Here is a 19,036-nt window from a genome sequence, read left to right as displayed (position 1 = left end):
TTTTGTCTCAATACAGTAAATAAATTTTCTTACCTCCTTCTCTCCTTGGCCGACCGCGTCCTCGTTTAACCATCGATGGTTTCCCTGATAAATTGAAGGGAGTGGGAAAATCCTCAATGGCCACAGGTGAGGATGCTGTTGAAGTAGCATTTGAGGCCGGACCTAGTTAAGTTTATTAATATAAAAACTCAATAAGTAACAGTAATAAAAATAGCTTTGTTGCCTTAAGCAACCAAACACAAGACATGTTCTTGGACAAGAAGGAAACTTAAGCTATTAGCAACTTGAAGTGAAAGGTAGTATTTAGGTACTTCATCATAAAACAGATTTCAGGCAGGTTTGTAAAATGTGATTTTCTTTTTACCCAACCATTCTGGAAAATAAATCATTATTGGAGGGAAAATACAAAACATACCTGAAGAAAAATGCTGAAATGGTGACGTTGACGGATCATCGGGAATATCATCATCATCATCGTCGAGATCGTAGGTTTCCGGCTCCTCCAGATCCATCAACTCGTCCGGATCCAGGACTGACGGAATGTCATCCATAATCTAAATTAATTTAAACTGTACTAATTGTTGGTATTGTACTTGGTTTAAGCCCTCTTCTTCATTTCTTAAAAAGCATTTTGAAACAACGGAATTAAAGACCTGTTAAACACTCACACAGTAGGTAAATACACAAATATCAAAATTTCATGCAAATGCAATGTTATATTATATTATCAGATGGCCGCTAAGGGTTCTGCATAGATAAATAGTATATTAAACTCTTATTAATGAAATTTCCCCAAAAAGTCTTGTTTCTAGTCCCTACTCCATCATGAAATCACTATATCTACTTGTATGCAAGCTTAGAGCAGAGTTATAAGAAAGATCTTCTAACTTGGAAATAACTATTTCTCAAATAAAAGAAAATAGAGAAGATAATACTACATACTACCTAACTGTTTTCATATTTTACTTCATCTTTCTGTCCACCAACCAACTAATAAAAGAAATATTGGTAATCTTATTAAAAGTTTTTCTGTTTCCTAAAAAGTATATTGTTAAATCATGCTAGATTAAGCATACTGTATCAATGGATTACAATTTTAGCAATCAACACTAATAGTCAGGAAATTTTTCTATTATGGTTATCAGTTTATCATCAGCATGATGTTGCCATAAGAGTCATGAGCTGTAGCCGAACAGTGCACTGAGTAAGAATACCTATTTTAAAGACCAAGTTAAATTATTGGAAATAAGAAGGTATTTATGTACACCTACATAAGTGACCTTATGTAGGTACTATAAATTTTACAAACATAATTTAAAAGTAAACTTTTAAATTTCTAAAACTTATATCTTAAAATCAAGTCAGTTCATTGCCTATAATTACTTAAAAACACTTCGACACTATTTTTTCTTTATAGCATCTTTAATGTCATCATCTCTTTCACCTTCCATCATGTTTGACCAGTTTTATACCTCGGTTATACATAGGGATACCACAAACTTGTTGGAGTCAACATATGTACTCGAATACCTATATCTATTCTTTTAATACTCAAACATTTTAGGGCAAATAGACTAGTTTTGCAGATATGAACAAACAGCTGAACCAACCTTTGGTGATATTTTTTTTAGTTTTCCACAATGTTTTTCAGCATGCTTTCAATTTGTAGAAACAAATTGTTATCTCATTCCAGCACAATTTTATAATTGGTTAAAATTAAGCAATTAAAAGCAAGTTTTCTCAAAATCTAGAGGTAGGTGTAAAGAAACCCAATTATTAGCCATGTTATAAAACAGCTTGGTCTTGTAACTTTATTGACTGGATTATGTAGGTAGATACTTTCTGATCTCAATTTTTCATAGGAGAAAATGTATATTTTGGTATCCTTCTTTAAAGGTTCCTAACCACTAGTATAACCTGTGTTATCCAGAGCCAAGCTAATTGATTTAAAAATTATTTGGTAAAAACCTGCACCTTTTGTATTAGTTTATTTACAGAAGGAACAGAAAGAGAAGGTATGCTTAATTAATGGAAAACGCCCCTAATTAAGATCAAAACTAGTAAAAATAGCTTAAAACTACCTACAACTAATTAGGCTTGGGTTTGTACCACTACATCATACAACTAAAGTCGGTACTTACGGGCTCGTTTCAGCTCATCTTTGCTTAGTTAAAACTAGACAAAACGAAAACCGAACGTACAGTAAGTGTAGACTAACATTTGGTCCGTGTCCGTGATAATAATAATAATAGTAATAATAAACAAAAATTTAAAACATAAAAATTTATAGGAAAACTACAATGATGGAAAAAAACGACGGATGAGTGACGACTGAAGAAGGATGACACTGGTGACAGTGTCAACCTGACAGTCGTCAACTGGGATAATTCTGTCAAACTTGTCATTGACCAGAATAGCAGTGGCGTATAATAGACGTATGAAGCTACTAAAGTTAAATACCATAAACAATTGTCTCTGCAAATACATTAAAAATTAAATAAATTAATTTATTCGTTTATTTTTTATTTATACGTTTAGCAGACTTGAGGGGTTCAGAGCAAAAGTGTAATCAAGTCGTTACTAATTTAAAAACAAGCAAATTGAAAAAAATTTAAATTGTCTCTAATTAGTTATGGATTATAGATGTTTATTTGAAGAAAACGTTTATAGGAATTTAAATCTATTTTACTCTCATTATTTTAAAAACCGCAATTTAGGATTTTTGGTATCTACCGTTTAAATTTTATTATGACGAACGCACCTTTCTAGTACTAAACATCAAAAATGCACCAACTGACAAGTTCCTACTTGCCAAATTAGGGTTGCAAAATGTCATTATTCGAAAAACCTCTATGACCAAAAATATTCATTAAAATCAATACTAAATTCATGTTGCCCGCCCCATATTTCTATCATGTCATCCCATCCAATAGACGGTAAAACGCTTCTTTGTCGTTTTGCCATTTCTTTAAAGAAGGTTTTTTGCAGATTCACTTAGCGATGACGTTTTTCAACAGTTATCCACCGATAATCTGGTAAATGTGTGCGAAATACTGGACAAGGAACCTTTGCAAGAATCCCCCATCGACATTAACATAGCCAAGGCAATTCCCGTCAACATCAGTCCACATTTAACTTGGATGAATTTCGATTTGGCTCCTAAGAAAATGAAAGTTACTAATACAGGGCATAGTGGTATGTGAGGTGGTTAGAGTAATAGGAATGGCTTGAGCAGTTTGTATGTAGTTATCGCTAGTGGTAAATGGGGTCAGGAACGACCCTACATCACCAATGGAGTCCTATCGGGAAAGTATGTGTTCTCTCAGATGCATTTCCATTGGGGAATAAACGATATGGAAGGGAGTGAGCATACCATAGATGGAAGACAGTTTCCAGGTGAATTGCACGTAGTGCTGTTCAAAAGTTGCTACCTTACTCAAGAATCCGCTTTGAAAGAGAGAGATGGAATAGTGATTCTGGTCTACATGTTGGATGTACGCTTTTAATTAGAGATTGCTTAATGTTAAACGTCTAATTCAGTTGCAGGATTCTTCCAATCCAGACTTGCAATCCATCATAGATTCTTTGGCTGCCATTCCTAAGGCCCATTCATCCGCCAGGCTTCCTCCAGTTCAACTCAATGTGCTTCTGAAAGAGTTCGAAGCTGATTACTTTATGTATAAAGGATCAGTGTCCACCAATGATTGCATTCACTCTATTATGTGGTTGGTAACCAGAATACCAATCAGCGTCTCGCCAGACCAAGTATTATTAAACAATTATTTAAGTCACAATCATTAGTAAATGTGAAATTGACATAGATGGACTCATTTAGATTTCTGCTAGACAATGACGACGAAATAATCAGAAGAAATTTTCGAGACATCCAACCAACGGGCAGCAGGCATTTATTTCACATCCTCCCCTCCAGCTCGCAATACGCCACCTTATTGGCCGATCCAGCTCTTGAAGTCGGAGACAGAGTAACTCAGATTTATCGGATTCAACTGTTTCTGAGTAACCATAAAGGAACCGCAATAAAAAAGGAGGATGACGATTTTGTGAAGGACTTGAAACTAAATGACAGTATTAAGAAACCTTCAATCGAGTGTCTGTTTCAGAAGCCTCAAGCGGAAAATAGTAGGGATTTGATTAGTAGTACTATGCTGATATTTTGTGAACTTAGTAAATATATTGATTTGGTTTATTACCTTTTATTGTCCACTTATATACTGCGTTTAATATTTATTACACTAACGTGATAATTTACTTGAAAAAGTGCTGAAACGCACGCCTATGCACCTCTAGTTTTTTTCAAAATACTGGACATTTACATGTTTTCGTACGAATTTAATTGGCACGATCACTAAAGCAGATGAGATCCTGAAATTCAGGTTTTTTATTGTATTATAAACTTATTACATTTCTAAGTTACATTTGACGCCTCTCTAGATTTTCATGTTAATGTTACTGTATCTCAAAAAGTAGTTAAAAAAGACCCCTATATGCCCCACCAAAATGAGCCAAAACTGACCTTTCTAACTCTTTTTCTGGACATATATCTCGTATATATTATTTGGGATTCTTCAGGAGTACACTTTTTTGCTATGTAGGCAGCAGAAGAACATAAAAGTTGGTAGATAAATGTTTTATTTAAAACTAACTGCAAAACTTGTAATTTTCAAAAAAAAAACATCAGTAAAAGAAAGTCAACATTTATTTATTTAACATACATATACCAAATGTCTCCAACGATCAAACACAAGCTTTCGGCTTTCAACAGGCGAACGATAAAAAACAGTTTTGTTTTATCTTCAGGACCCGCGAAAGCTTACAATCTGCAACAAACTACGGAAAATCTACGATATAAACATTAAAATGGCGGCGTCACATGTATATTATGATGATTAGTATAGATTGCAGAGAAAGACATATACAGAGAGAATGCTGTGTATATGTGGTACTTATCGGTACGGCTGAATTCCAGTGCCGTATCGCGATTTTTGACTCGCAAATTCAAAATAGTTGGATTATTAGTCGTCGGTTTTGCGGCGATGCGATCTGGCAAAGAAGATGTCTGGTTTTTTGTCTGGCGGTGGAGTCTGGATGGGTCTAACGTTGTTCAGAATTTTGACTTTTTCACACGGGGTTGATTTTAGTTCCCGGAAATGCGCCACCTGTAAGTAAAACTGTCAGAATGCGATTGAACTTTAGAGAGTGTGCGTGAATTACCTGATGTTTGGACACGTGTATAGGAGTGGGATATAAAATCCAAGTGACACTTTCCAGATATGGTTCAGTTGTTAAAGATCCTTGATAAGTGTAGTAGTCTTTGCATAGAGCTTCCTCTTTGATCCAGGTCAAACAATCTAACGGAAAACTGGTGGTTAATGCTCTTTCAGACCGAAAATTCAAATATTACCTGGAGCTACACTAGTGGATGTATTGACTTTAATAATGTCCTGGACGGCTTTGGTCAGCTTTGTAAAACAAGGATTATCAGCGTTATCTGTAGCTTCCAAAAAAATACCAACCACGGCCAGCCCATCTGGTTTGTCGGCAGCTTCCTTGAACGTAGAGTATTTCTTGTTGTAGTGCACTGCGTGGACTTCCATTGAATATCTGGAAAATTGATATAATAAAATCAAGCTAAGTTGGGATGACGTCAGAAATTTCAAGTTAACTGACAAATAAAGAGAGAGAGTATTCGAAAAGTAAAATTGTTACTCCAATCATTTGTTCAGAAATTTTACTTTTTACTGTCGTTTTAAGAAAAAAATAGGACTGAGAAACTTGGATATTGTAATAGATTATAGATTAATTCAACTGTGTGTGAATTTTAATTTTCTAGCAAGGTCAATAGAGTCAAGTTTGGGTTTTTTACTTGCGGTAAGTAGTTGCCGCACCTAATTTGATTTTTTTTCCTTTGAGGTACCCAACTTTGCTCAAATTTGCTTCGTAATGGTACTAAATAATGCATTCAAGATGTATGTAATAATCATTGAATTTTAATTACTACGACCCTGTTCCGGATTATTATTAAAGTATCATTATTGTAAAGTTGATTTTGATGCATACTAAATACAAGGAATTCGTAAGGGTTTTTGCTTTTCTGCGTATAAGATTAAAAAAATTGAAAAGTACATATTTGGAAAAATCATCTTTTATGATTTTTATGGTACAACATCTAGCGCCACCTATTTTTCAAAAGTACTTACTGTTTGTCTTCAAAAATATGTTCGCATCCAGCATTGTCATCATCACTCCAATGGAAATGCAATTGTTCAAATAGATAGACGTCTTCGTGCAAAGGCCCACCAATCAGATACGGTTGTTCTTCCCTTTGGAATCGGACTACGGCTAGAAAAACAAACCGTTAATTAAATTATGCAAGCCACTAAACAATTTTGCACACCCATAAAAAAATAACGTCATCCCAATTATTTGGAACTGCATTGAAATTTGCTAAACCGCATGTCGCAAATCGGTTCGGTTGATTTAAAATTACTCAGTATGTTTTTAGTTAGTACCTGTTTTTCCCGTATTTTCGAATGTGGCTTCACCAACGTTGTCCCAATGTCCGTGAAACTCCAATGGTTCGAAATGATCATGATGGATGCTTTCGTCACGCTTCACTTGGATCGGGGATTGGAATTTTTGTAGACGCCATGCGGCTATGCGAATTGTAGCATCGTGATCCTCTGAAAAGTTCAAGATTTAGTTATTTTTGTGCAACAAGTGTCGAAAGTAACATTTTTCCTCACAACCACTGTTATGGTCATCAACAACTTTTGAAAAGATTCTGAAATGTTTCAAACTCAATTTACTACACTACCAAAGTCAACGATTTACTCTAGAAACAGAACACATTTCAGTCACCATGGATTACAAAATACCTATAGTAGACTGCACAAAGTTATAAAAATGTCATTCAGTTTTTTGATTTTTGTGGTATTAGTGCTTTCTTTAAAATTTTTCCTGTCCAGGGTGGCTAACTTATAGACTCTGCAAGCCAAAAGAATTATTTGTAGACCGAATAACTTTTGGCAACTGCTTAAAATTTTAAAAATGTTAATAGTGGAAAAAAGCAAAAGAATGAAAAAATCTATATAAAATATAAACTAAATTCTATCAAAAATAAGTCATAGTACAGATAATAATGGTTGTCTAAAATTTATTTATAAAATTAAAACTATTAAGGTTTTCTGCATTGGAAAATTACAGAAAAGACAATGCAAATTAGTGTTTCTATTTTCAGACAATTTCCCAGTAAAATCTAATTACATACAGATAAATAAATGAACATAATTGTGACACGCCTTAAACTAGCGTTTTTTTATATTTCCTAATAGTTACTTTAATTACTCATCGAGATATTGCGTTGCCAACATAAAGCCACTTTATCAACCAGTTTAGAGCGGTATATAAAACCACGAACCCGTATTATGTACTTCTAGTAGATAATTAAAATAATGATACATAACACATACTCGACACGCATCAGACTATATTTTATGTATAGATGTAACGATAATATTAATAATTGTTGTCTGATCGGGTATTGTTATACTGTTTTAGCGTGTATTATTTCCAGTGTGCCAATAATCGATGATAATAATAGTTTATCGTATTGTTATGGCTGCTAGGTTGAACACTTTTGGGTAAAATTACATTATTGAACAGTTCAGGTGCAGTAATTATTTTTTTGAAATGACTGAAACCGTGTTATTTGAAATCAAATTGGAAAAATATACGAGAAATTATACAAAAGTAGTATGATGTCAGAAATGTTGCCTAAAAGTTGTTGCGTTGGTAGCCCCTATTTGTCTTGCTTTATAAAGTTGAAATCTTTGATTGACATCAGAAGTCTATTGTCGTTTATTTTTATATCATCTTTTCCTACATTGTGGCAACGTAATTTTCCCAGACATTTTCTAAAAAACAGAATTTCAAGGTTTTCTATTCAAATAGTGGAGATAAAATACGCTAAAGTGCTAAAATGGTATCATAGCATTACCATAATGGCAACTTTATCAGCTCTAAAAGCTAGAGAATAGAATACTTCGAAATCTTCACTGTAATAATTGTTATGTTAAATCAAAAATATACAGGGTAAAATACATTGATCGATGTGCTCAAAAGCAATGTTTTGAAAATGCGACCAAATTCAATTAGCATCCGGTAATTGATGTGCAAAAACCACAGAGTGCATTCGTTTATGGTAAAAAATAAGATTTTCCAAACGGACACCAATCTATTTGGAAAAAGGGATCCTTCTGTCAAATTCTTCCACACATCTTGTATATGAAGTAAAACGTATATTTTAAAATTACTTAGTTGCAACAAAAGCAGACGTTAACCACCTTCAAGTATTGATTTAAAATTTGGTTTTAAATAATTTATTTAAACAGATTTTTGCATTCAATAGTGAGTTGTAATTTCATCATACATAAACTATTTTTAAAATAAACGGTCTTGCAAATTAATACAAGAAAAAGTCACATACATACATATTACATTTTTTTTCTACGCAGTTTTTTTAATATTTTTCACGTTGTTAAGTTCAAGGTAACCACTTACCTTATCAACCTGCAATTACTTTACATCAATTTCCCTATGAATGAAGCAATTAGAAAAACATCTCGAGGCCACCAGGAAAATTTCCCATCAATTTACTTTTAAATAATTAGCATGAAGGCGTAAACTAAATAACTTCACAAACTACTTTATAATGCATTTACAGGGTGAACCGCTAGATTTTACTGAATAGCTAACTGAAGTCTATTTAGGTTAGTGGTGTTAAAACACCTGTACGGTGTACCTGATTGGTTGCAAGATTTCTAGATGAAAGCAAATAATAGAAATATAAATAATCAGGAATTGTCAAATCGTCGGACTTAAATTGTTAAAAAAAACATCCTGTATTCTATTTTATTGATCAAAATATCGCTTTTTTCTGTTTTCAAGTACACCATACATATAAGATAAGCATATAGATAGAAAAACAGAGATCTGGATTTCGATCTACATCTACTTTTATTTTGTGCAAATCTAATTCCTCCTACATTACATTTTTTTTATTTTCAATAAAAATTGCTTTAAAAATTAATAATAACTAAATTACTACTAACCGTATTCATTCATTTGGTTTCTCTAAGATATACCTACAATACATGAAAAAACCCTTTGAAAATTTACTGAGAAATTAAAAAATAAGACAAAAAAATAAGAAAAAAATAAATTGGTTGCTGATTAGTAGTTTTTCTAAAAAACTAACCTTTCACTCATATTTGTTTCTGTAACACACTGTATATAAATTGTAATTTTTAGCGTAATCCATGTAAATGATAAAACAATCATTTTGCCGGTATGTATGTTTGGTTGTTATTTTTTTCCGGATTTCTGCGAATAAAACTAATAAAATAACTGACACGAACCTATTGTTTAGCCTTCAGTGCTTGAAGGGCATCAACAATAATTTATGCAAGTCCAATAAATTCGGAACGCTTTATATATTCATGTTGTAACCTTTTGAACCTGACACCGATCAAGGTTACTTGATATATTTACGTTTTCGTCGAAACGTGCTTTTATACGGCAACTTAGAGCCGTTTTTATCAAACTATACGGTTAAATTTAACAGACACTTACCGACTAGTTGAGATGTAGCGGGTTGGTCATCGCCGGGGCCGCATAAGCATTTACTTCTTGTGGTACCTGTAAGATCGGAACCGGTCATGATTTCTTTACCTAAACTGGTTACTGAATTTAAAGTAAGTGGCACTAGGTAAACAACACTGCTTCAACTTGATTGAATACAGCAAGGTTTTAGCGTTAATGAACTAAGTGAATCAGTGCTGTTGATATATACAGTTGGTCGTAAAAGTGATGGTACCGAACGCGCAAACGCGGTACCTCGGACGGTTCTGGTTTTGTATAGCGGAAATCTCGTTTAAGCCACAGATTAATCAAGGCAAGATAAACATAGGCTGATGTTTATTAACATGTAAACATACAGTGTGTCCCAAATTGGTTTTACATGATATTCGAATTTCAGTTAAAAATAATCAATCTTGAATGGTGAATAAGTTTTTATGGACGTCCTGTATAATTGCATTTTTGAACGAGTATCTAATTTGCATTGAACAATATTTAAAGATTTTAAGATTTTTTGCGACCGAAAAATAAAGCAACATCACATTTTTTTATCAATTTTTTTTTGTGTCTTATTTACCCGACTCTCACTTTGCTTTATTATTTTCTTTTTTTCTAATCAACAAGTTAGTAGAAAAGAAATACGGAGATACAAAGCTATCAAAATAACCGCGTTATAAACTGACAAAATGAACACTTTTAAATTAAAATTTCAATTCAAATAATCTCTTTTTATGATGAAATAATTTAGTTATGTGAAATTTTTACTACCAACTCTATACAGGTGTGGTAAATCCAAAACCGACCATAGGAAAACCGCGTAACGGACAGAGAAACGTACATTATTGCATGCGCGGGACTAAGACAGAAAACGAAAAAAATATCAAGTAGGCCATATTTTCAGCGCGCTGTTGCCAAACGCCAAGTATCACTCAAATACCGTCGACAAAATAACTTGGCGTTTGGCAACAGCGCGCTGAAAATATGGCCTACTTGATATTTTTTTCGTTTTCTGTCTTAGTCCCGCGCATGCAATAATGTACGTTTCTCTGTCCGTTACGCGGTTTTCCTATGGTCGGTTTTGGATTTACCACACCTGTATAGGGTTGACCAACAGTGGGATTTCAACGACTTTAAATTTGCATAGGTAAATGAAAACACCCTGAATATGTCAAAATAACTGAGTTGTGAGGTATGAAAATGGAAGATGTCGAAATCAGTCAAACCTGTTTTTATTACCAAATAACTCAGTTATATGTCAAGTTTACTGTAAACAGAAGTTTTTTTCAAAATACTAAGATGGCCTCTATAAGAAGGATGAGTAGTTGAGGACTATATTAATATTAAGAGCAAATTAACAAATTAATTAAGAGCATCCTAAGTGCTACCTAGGCTAAGTTGTGTTGAATATGACATTTTGCACATGATCTGTCACACTCAAATCACAATTTAGCTTAGGGTGATTAGCATTTATAAAAACTTGCCATTTTTTTGCCATTTAGCTTAATTTATTGGGTTTTGGTTGATGGAACAAACTCTGATTTGAATGCTCCGCCACTGCACTATACAGAGTGGAAAAGAAGGGTGTGCAAAAAAGTGAAATTTTCAAGTCGTCCCCAATTGATCAATATTTTTTTTTGGGTTTGTTTTAACACAAGGAAGTGTTGTTGTTGTGTTAGGTCAATATCTTGGGACGTTTTTGGCCGTTCCCCAATCCAAACATCCTGTGACTTAAGAAATATCGATTTATGCAAAAAATGCAACATAGCAGTGTTCAATCTCAAATTAAAGTAGTAGCTTTGAACTGTCATATTAAGTCACGTCATATTATGTGTTGTATAATTTTAAGTTAAGTTCCTTAACCGACCATACAGGTTGTTTAGAGACAGTTAAAGTAGAGGAGTTGTTCCCCTCCTCCAGTGCAAACAATTTGAAGTTTCACTCACTGTTGGACTCCGTGTAAGGTCTTACCAAATATGGAGCTTGTCCTGAAAAGTACTCAGATTATGTAACAAATAATGTTGAACATACAACGGAATTGGAATGATAGATAGAAACCTGCTAATGTGGCTTAACTCAAGATTGAACTGTGTTACGGACAGAGAAACGTAGATAATTAAATGCGCGGGACAAAGACAGAAAAGTGAACAAATATGAAGTAGGCCATATTTTCAGCGCAGTGTGGCCAAACGCCAAGTATCCAATAGCGTCGACAAAATTAATTTTGTTGTTGGATTATTCCTAATTTATTATAGTCGGTAAGTGTGAGCTGTATTTAGTCTGATTTCTGTCAAATTTGTTTAACGATTTGAATGAAATTACTTATTTTTCATTTAGCAGTCGAATTGCTGTAGCGTTACGAGACCTCCCTATTGTAGTAATATTTCATCTGTCATCTGCGATTAAAATCTAACCTCAAATCCAGTCGGTAAAATCAGTCAGTTTGACAACACTCATGCAAAATTATGGCCTACTTACAATTTTTGGAGGTGTTCTGTCTTTGTCACGCGCATTCAATCATTTATGTGTCTCTGTCCGTTACACGATTTTCCTAAGGTCGGTTTTGGATTTACCACACCTGTATATTAGAAATGTTCCTGTAGTTAATAACTTTTCTTTTTTTGCACACGTTCTTGTCCCACTTTGATTGTCTCTAGCCACCCTGTATAGTCTTATTGGTCATGGGGTGGCTTTAAAAATTATGTAACATAATATTGGATCTTCACCCAACTAAAATGACACATAGCTGAATGGTAAGGTTTTAAAAATGACCCAAAAAAATTACTATCCCGGTTGACGTGGCGAGTAGTTTATATTTGACTAATTTTGATAAAAATTACAGACCGGAAGTGTTAAGTTTCATATAAATCATTCTTTATTTGTTTCGGTAACTCCTACGGTTAAAATCAATTCGGGACACACTGTATATCATCATTACTAGTACTCTCAAAGCATGTATAATGTGTGCTATATCACTCGGATGATGATAATAAGTAAATTCAGTCTAGTTTTATGAAAAGGTCGTCCTACCACAAAATCTTAAACTTTTGTTTTTATCTATTCAGTATTACATGCGTGTATACATACATTCCTGAACGAAATCGCTAAACCTACTTGACCCGTTTATTTGTGGAAATTTACGTAATATCAACAATTTGACACCCAAACTTTTAATTCGCAAAAATGTAATCAGTCACCGAGACAATCACATCATTATTGTGATAAGGGACAAGCAAAGCCGCCAGATTGGGCTAATTACAATTTACGATGCTAATCCCGCAATCGTTAAACCTTCTTCTGTCTAGGCTAATTTCGAGTTGTACACGGGGACATTTGTTATTACCTTTGCAAATTATTTTTTATTGCTTTAGCCTAAATTGAAAGGTTGAATTAGAACGCGGAAAAAGTGCGTATCACATTTTTTTGCATGTGGAATTTATCTTTATTTGAAAATAACCTTTTTTTTGTTTTATTTTGCATCGTCAACTTTTGACTCAATTTTGACTTTTTAAATAGAACACCTTGAGTATTTTTTGTATTTTCTAGAAGTGTGCACCACTATGGTGGTATTCTCCTGGCTTTTAGTAGTTGAGTTTCTGAGATCAAACGAAACTTGAGGAACTTTTGTATATCAATCAAAATTGATAGGTTCAAACTGTTCAAATATCAACTGTCTGTTCAATCAACTGTACATGACGATACTTATATTAGGTCAATATGGGTAAATTAAACTTGTAGCTGGCAAAATTGCATACGTTTTTTTTTTAAAGGGCAATTTATTGTAGTTATATTGGTTTTTTATTTTTTCTGGACGTTATAGTAAACATACGCCACTGAACGTAATAAAGGATGTTTGTGTTTCAAATTCTACTAGATTTACGCAACGTCAATATTGTAGTTTGTAAAGTTTTAACGTAGGTGAGACATTATTAAAATATTTGTTTTGTCTATCGTTCCATCAAACACCAGTATTACGATTTTCAGTTCAGTCGCACACGAAACATTTGGTGGTACATTCTGTTGTTTAGGATAACAAATAAAAAATCATCTTTTTGTTTGCTGTAAACCCTGGATTAATAAACATAATTCCAGATAAATTCTGTAATTACATATAGGTATATGATTAACTAGTATACAGAGTGAATCACGACGCATACGAAATAGTTAAAAATTAATGTTAAAGCTAAATAAAAAATAATGTGGAAATATGTCACGTGTAGCCTTGAATAATAATGCTGATAAAGCCACGTGACCTTGAAACAACTATAGTTAAAATTAAACAACTTAACAATATGACAGAAAAGGTCAGTTGGTCTTGGAAAATTGCATGAAGGCGAAACAGTTTACAAAATGATGAGAATATGTCACGTGATCCTGAAAATTGTGAAACAGTTCATGTCTCTTATGTAAAGACTTTGAAAATGGTGGAAATATGTCACACAGCACCGCCTACTATACTAGAAAGCCTAGAAGATGCTTGTCAAAAATTCCAATATGGCGGGAATACTGGTGACAGTTTGTATTGTGGAAATTGAGTTTTATGAGGACTAGATTAATTTTTACGGTTTAAAATCAAGACTTGAGGTTACTTGCACAAGTTATTTTTGTTTCTTGCCGTTCATAAGTTTTTCAAGCCACATTGTAACGGCAATTCAGGAAAAAGCCAAACCGTGTCAGTTTTTTACTTTACAAAAAACCGGACCTAACTCAACAGTGGTGAGACATTTTGAAGTGGGATGATTTTACTCCAACACTATACTCAGTGGTAGGTACAAGTGCTTTCTAGTACAGTAAACTTATTAGGTACTTGTTACATGCACAGGTATGTGAGTTAGTGAGTTTCATTTTAAAGCATCCTTCATTGTGAGTGTAAAAATTTTTGAATGAATGTTCTTGGTAATAACATAAGAACCATTTACCAATTTTGCTTACCTAGTTTCAAGGATTTACAAATTTTCTTACATTGAACAGTGTTTAAACTAGTTTGCTGTGTGTTGTACTTTCCAGGACAAAATGTTCCAACCAATTCGTTTAGGCTGGATTGTGTATAAAAAGCTCTAATTATACATATCTGGATCAGGAATGAACCTTTTTTTGATTTTTTACTCACAACTTGCAATCAACTACACGAAATAATAAAGAAAATACATATATCTTACTGCATCTGCATACGTTGGTGTATAAAACGAAAACCGCTAACGCCGCCATTAAAAGTGACATTTTAGGCTTTCTAGTATAGAGGGCGGTGCACACAGCCATACAGATTACCGAAAAAGTCAGGTGACCTTAAAAAATGTAGTTTAAACTGTAAAGTCTTTCAATATCACATAATAGGTCAGGTGACTTTGGAAAATTGCTTCAATGTGAAACAACTTAAGTTAAAACTCTCAAAATGACGGTACATCACGTGACTTTAAACTTTAAACAGTTGTCAAAAATGTGTGGAGTAAACTGGGAAAGATTTTTCTCACATAATTACGAAATAGCAGATTCTTACCCGGTTTCAATTTTTTAATTTTTTTTAACGGCGGTTCCTCAGAACGGGGTTTTGAACTGCCCGCGGCATCATCAGGCTTTTGGTTGCCTTCACTTGTTGCTTCGGTTTTTAATTTTTTCGCCGCCGGTTCCTCTGAACGGCGTTTCGAACTATCTGACGCATCATCAGGATTTTGGTTGTCCAGACTTGTTGCTTCAGTTTTTAATTTTGTGGCTACCGGTTTTTCAGAACCATCGAGTTTCGAACTGGCCGGGGCATCATCAGGTTTTTTGTCGAGACTTTTTGACGTTTCTTCTTTGTCACTTTTCCGTTTTTTTTGCGGCGGTTCCTCATTATCAAAATCAGCTTTTCGGCTGTTTTTCGTCAAATTATCCGTCATTTTCACGGTAACAAAATGTATACCTGACTACTTTCTATAGCCCACACTACGATCGTTATTAAACCAGTCGATAACTGAAGATAAACAATTTATCTACAGGGCTTAAGCTGGAATTTATTACCAAAAAAATTGGTATTTTATGCTACGTTGCCAGTTATGAGAAAATTATACCTTTATCTATTTGGTGACCAACTTTAACAAATTTGACCAATTTAATTTAAATACCGGAAAAAGCAATATTGACACAATTATCAAAGACATAATTGATGAGATAATTTAGGCATCCAATATTGTAAATTTTACTTCAATTAGGTTATTAGTTGCGCTTTAAATTTATTGTCAGCTAATATAACTGGATTATAGTCGAATTATCCTGCTGGCGTAGTTAATTATAAAATATTTAACAATAATACATTTAACTTAATTACAAACCAAACAGTATAAAGTAATTAGCAAAAAATAGGTTTGTTACGGTCCTGTAGTACCATATTTTTCCGTCAAAGTTGCGAAAATGAGTTAATCCCAATTATTACCTTGTCACTGACAATAATCCTCTCAAACACATAATAAAGAGTAATACACTATATAAACAGTAATAATTGATTGGCGAAACACACGTACTCTTTTCTGTATTAATTTGCAAATTTCTTATGAAAATTTGCGTAATTCATTAATGCGAACGTGTACATTTGACCAGCGCAATAATAATTGTTAAATCAATCAATAAATTGTTAATAACAATATTACATCCTCTACGTCATTCAGCTTCTGAAAAGGATTAGTGTATACGATTGATTTATTGGTGCGGACCAAACTTTACTACGGCACATGCCATTTAGAGGGATTTAAAAGGTTTTAGGCCTAAACAAGTATTATGTATATAATATGTCACTAATTGATGATATTAAAATGGATAATTGCTAAATTGGGGGTTTAGTAAATTATATAGGTCGCGTAACGTATAATAAAGTTACAATTTTGTAACGTTTTTAGGTGCAAAATTATACAGGAAACGGATGGCTAATAGCTTTTAATCTCGTATTAATTACTTTAGAATAGTATCAATAGTAAATAAAGAAGTTTGATGAAGCACAAACTGAATTTTAAAATTGTAGCAAAAAAGTTGCATATAATTTTTTTTGCACTAGTGGTTTGTAAACTACCTAGAATATTCATGAGCCTAAAAACTTGTTTCAATCTGACAATTTCTGAAATAGTTGTTTTGTGCAAGGTGAATTTAAATTATACTGGTTTTATATACTATATGATGGTCAAAATGACCATCTAGCAATGAATGTTGCATTTTGATGATTGTCTTATGAGTAGGAGCTTTTAAAAGACAGTTCTAATATTTAAAAACAACCAAGTAATTACCTGGATTTAAAAAATGAAGATACAAAAGTGTTGCTGCTTCTTTGTACAGCTCCTCCTTGTAAACTTTGATTTTATTCGAGTCCCAAGTTTCGAAATGATCGGTTCAGCAGGAGCTAAATTGTAAAGCTAAAGTTGTTCAGTAATTTTTTTTTGTAATCCTGCATACTTGTATAGCGATAACACTGTTTCAGAATGATTGGTTGTATTTTAAGATTTTCAGCCACACTTGTCTTTTAGTCTGTTGAAAAAACTTAATAATGATTGATATTGTTTTAATCTCCTTTTTGATCCGTAATTTATGTATGCCTAGTTTCGGTTTAGTGTTTCGCATTGATAAGATAAATACTAACATTTTAGAATTAAATGTTTTTACAAAGACCACTTTCTATTATATTTTATTTTTTAACAAAGAAGTATTTAGTAGTCGTATACAATTAGTTTTTATTTTTTCAGTAAAACAATACCAAACCTCAGTGGCGGCTGGTGAACATTATTGAAAGAGAGGCAACCGCCTAGAAAAAAATCTAACAAACATGAACTATGGCTTGATGTTGTCTAAAAAAAAGATTGTGTGAACGTTGGCAGTATCTATTAAAGAAAATAGGCATTTTTTCATGTTTACATAATATAGGTATCGTCAGCTAGTCAAAATGGCCCCTGGCGGACAATTACTTTTGAATAGTTTGAACTTTCCAAACTTTCTTTTATGAGTTTGTCACCATTTTGATTGAAACAAACACCCACTTTATTTGTAGATTAAGTTGATATAGAAGCATTTCCAGTTTAAACGGGACAATTTGTAAACTTCTGGATTTTTAGAACGCTTATTTTTAGCATTCTCCTACATCTATTTCTAACCGTTTTCGCGATTTTAATAAAAGTTTGAGTTGGAGCTTAAGAAGGGTTAGCGTTGCTACTTTGACATAAAAAATTCATTCTTCATTATACAGGGTGGTTAAAAATTAATTATTTATTATAATTATTCCAATCTTCCAGATTTTGAATGGCGCATCAAAATAATTATTTTCCAACCAGTCTGTATAATAAGGAATTAAACTTTTTCACGTCAAAGTAATTTTCCTACGTGTCTAGAGTTTGTAAATCTTTTTGTAAGAAAGAATACCATGCAATTCTATAAACTTAATTAAAATGTGAAAAATGGTATGATAGATGTTATATGTATATTTGTTATTTTAAGCAAACATTATTAGAAACTTCTAGGAAGAATTTCATAAAAGTGCAACATAGGTAGGTAAAACGTATGTCAAAATGTTTTATTAATTACAGGGTGTTACAAATTCGTTGTATTAGGATTGCTATCACATCAGAAACTATAATTGATAGAGCTTTAGTAAAATGGAGGCAAAGTTGCGCATATTATTGCTAAATAATTTGGTAAAAAAAATACAAATTTTTTTTATTACACTCGTAGATATCTAGATTCTATTTCATTTTTTAACCATTTTATTATTGATGATTTTGGAAAATTAATGGCACCTTCTGGAGGCACTATTTTCTATTATACTTTCTGAAACAGCAATGCTAATGCATCGAATTTGTAGCACCCTGTATACATTGTGGAAAAGAAGTGTGATTAACACTGATTTCATTATTATACAATTTTAAAAAGTTTAGTTTTTATACTTTGTAGGTTAATAAACTAGGGGCTGTTTATAATACACTTATTTCTAGTATTCTAAGTGAATTTTCTTTAAAATATGTAAAAATCAATTTACAGAGCTTATCAGTATTGTGTATTGTTATTATCAAAAGCAAAGGTGCGCTAAATCAGTGCAAATCCGGATTTACCTGCCTTACGTAGTCCTGTACGATTTATAGCCTGTATTTAACACATTTTTAACGGTAAATCAAAATTTGTTCACTTGTGATACTTTTTCGTAAAGTAATGTTGTAAAGCGCAAATAATGCGTCTCGTGATTGCCGTAAATCACATTATCGCGTCTAATATTTACCTTCGAATAGATTGCGTATCAAATAAATGTACGTTTCTGTGAGTAGAGGCACGATTACATACATTATTCACTGTTTGAACTGAAACTAAAGCCGGGGGATTGCACGATGCCGGCTTTATCAATTTCTGCGTCATTATCAATCACTAAATCTCCATAGAG

General features: G+C 33.0%; 3 protein-coding genes across 6 annotated transcripts in view; 1 reads left to right on the top strand and 2 right to left on the bottom strand.

Annotated features, from left to right (window-relative positions):
- The window catches only part of LOC145731486 (histone-lysine N-methyltransferase 2C-like), a 31,618-nt gene extending 29,288 nt beyond the window's left edge, over positions 1-2,330 (bottom strand). For all 3 annotated transcript variants that reach the window (XM_081983295.1, XM_081983304.1, XM_081983302.1), the window contains exons 1-3: positions 2,142-2,330; positions 416-554; positions 34-162 (exon numbers count right to left, since the gene is read on the bottom strand). In XM_081983295.1, the coding sequence (XP_081839421.1) occupies positions 34-162; positions 416-551 (265 nt within the window). In that variant the 5' untranslated portion in view covers positions 552-554; positions 2,142-2,330. The remainder of the gene's footprint in view (positions 1-33; positions 163-415; positions 555-2,141) is intronic.
- A 189-nt stretch (positions 2,331-2,519) lies between these two features.
- On the top strand, positions 2,520-4,277 carry LOC145731544 (carbonic anhydrase 2-like). Its single transcript, XM_081983376.1, has 5 exons — positions 2,520-2,936; positions 2,989-3,195; positions 3,247-3,494; positions 3,541-3,765; positions 3,822-4,277. Exons 1-5 carry the CDS (start codon positions 2,915-2,917, stop codon positions 4,260-4,262), a joined length of 1,143 nt encoding a protein of 380 aa, XP_081839502.1. The 5' UTR covers positions 2,520-2,914; the 3' UTR covers positions 4,263-4,277.
- A 422-nt stretch (positions 4,278-4,699) lies between these two features.
- CAH3 (Carbonic anhydrase 3) lies at positions 4,700-18,960 on the bottom strand. 2 transcript variants are annotated; one of them, XM_081983354.1, is made up of 7 exons: positions 18,878-18,960; positions 9,652-9,717; positions 6,531-6,701; positions 6,219-6,360; positions 5,423-5,622; positions 5,233-5,369; positions 4,700-5,177 (listed from the first exon to the last, which is right to left on the bottom strand). In XM_081983354.1, the coding sequence occupies exons 1-7, from the start codon at positions 18,939-18,941 to the stop codon at positions 5,034-5,036; spliced, it is 924 nt and encodes a 307-aa protein (XP_081839480.1). In that variant the 5' UTR covers positions 18,942-18,960; the 3' UTR covers positions 4,700-5,033. The 2 variants fall into 2 exon arrangements, with proteins under 2 accessions (XP_081839480.1, XP_081839471.1); XM_081983345.1 differs by lacking the exon at positions 18,878-18,960 and adding an exon at positions 15,152-15,576.
- Between the last annotated feature and the right edge of the window lie 76 nt (positions 18,961-19,036).

This window comes from Ips typographus, linkage group LG1 (genome assembly GCF_016097725.1).
Source record: "Ips typographus isolate SLU linkage group LG1, UJ_Ityp_2.0, whole genome shotgun sequence".
Classification (NCBI taxonomy): Eukaryota; Metazoa; Arthropoda; class Insecta; order Coleoptera; family Curculionidae; genus Ips; species Ips typographus.
Note: the sequence above shows the minus strand (reverse complement) of the source record. Positions and strands in the feature narration are given on the sequence as shown.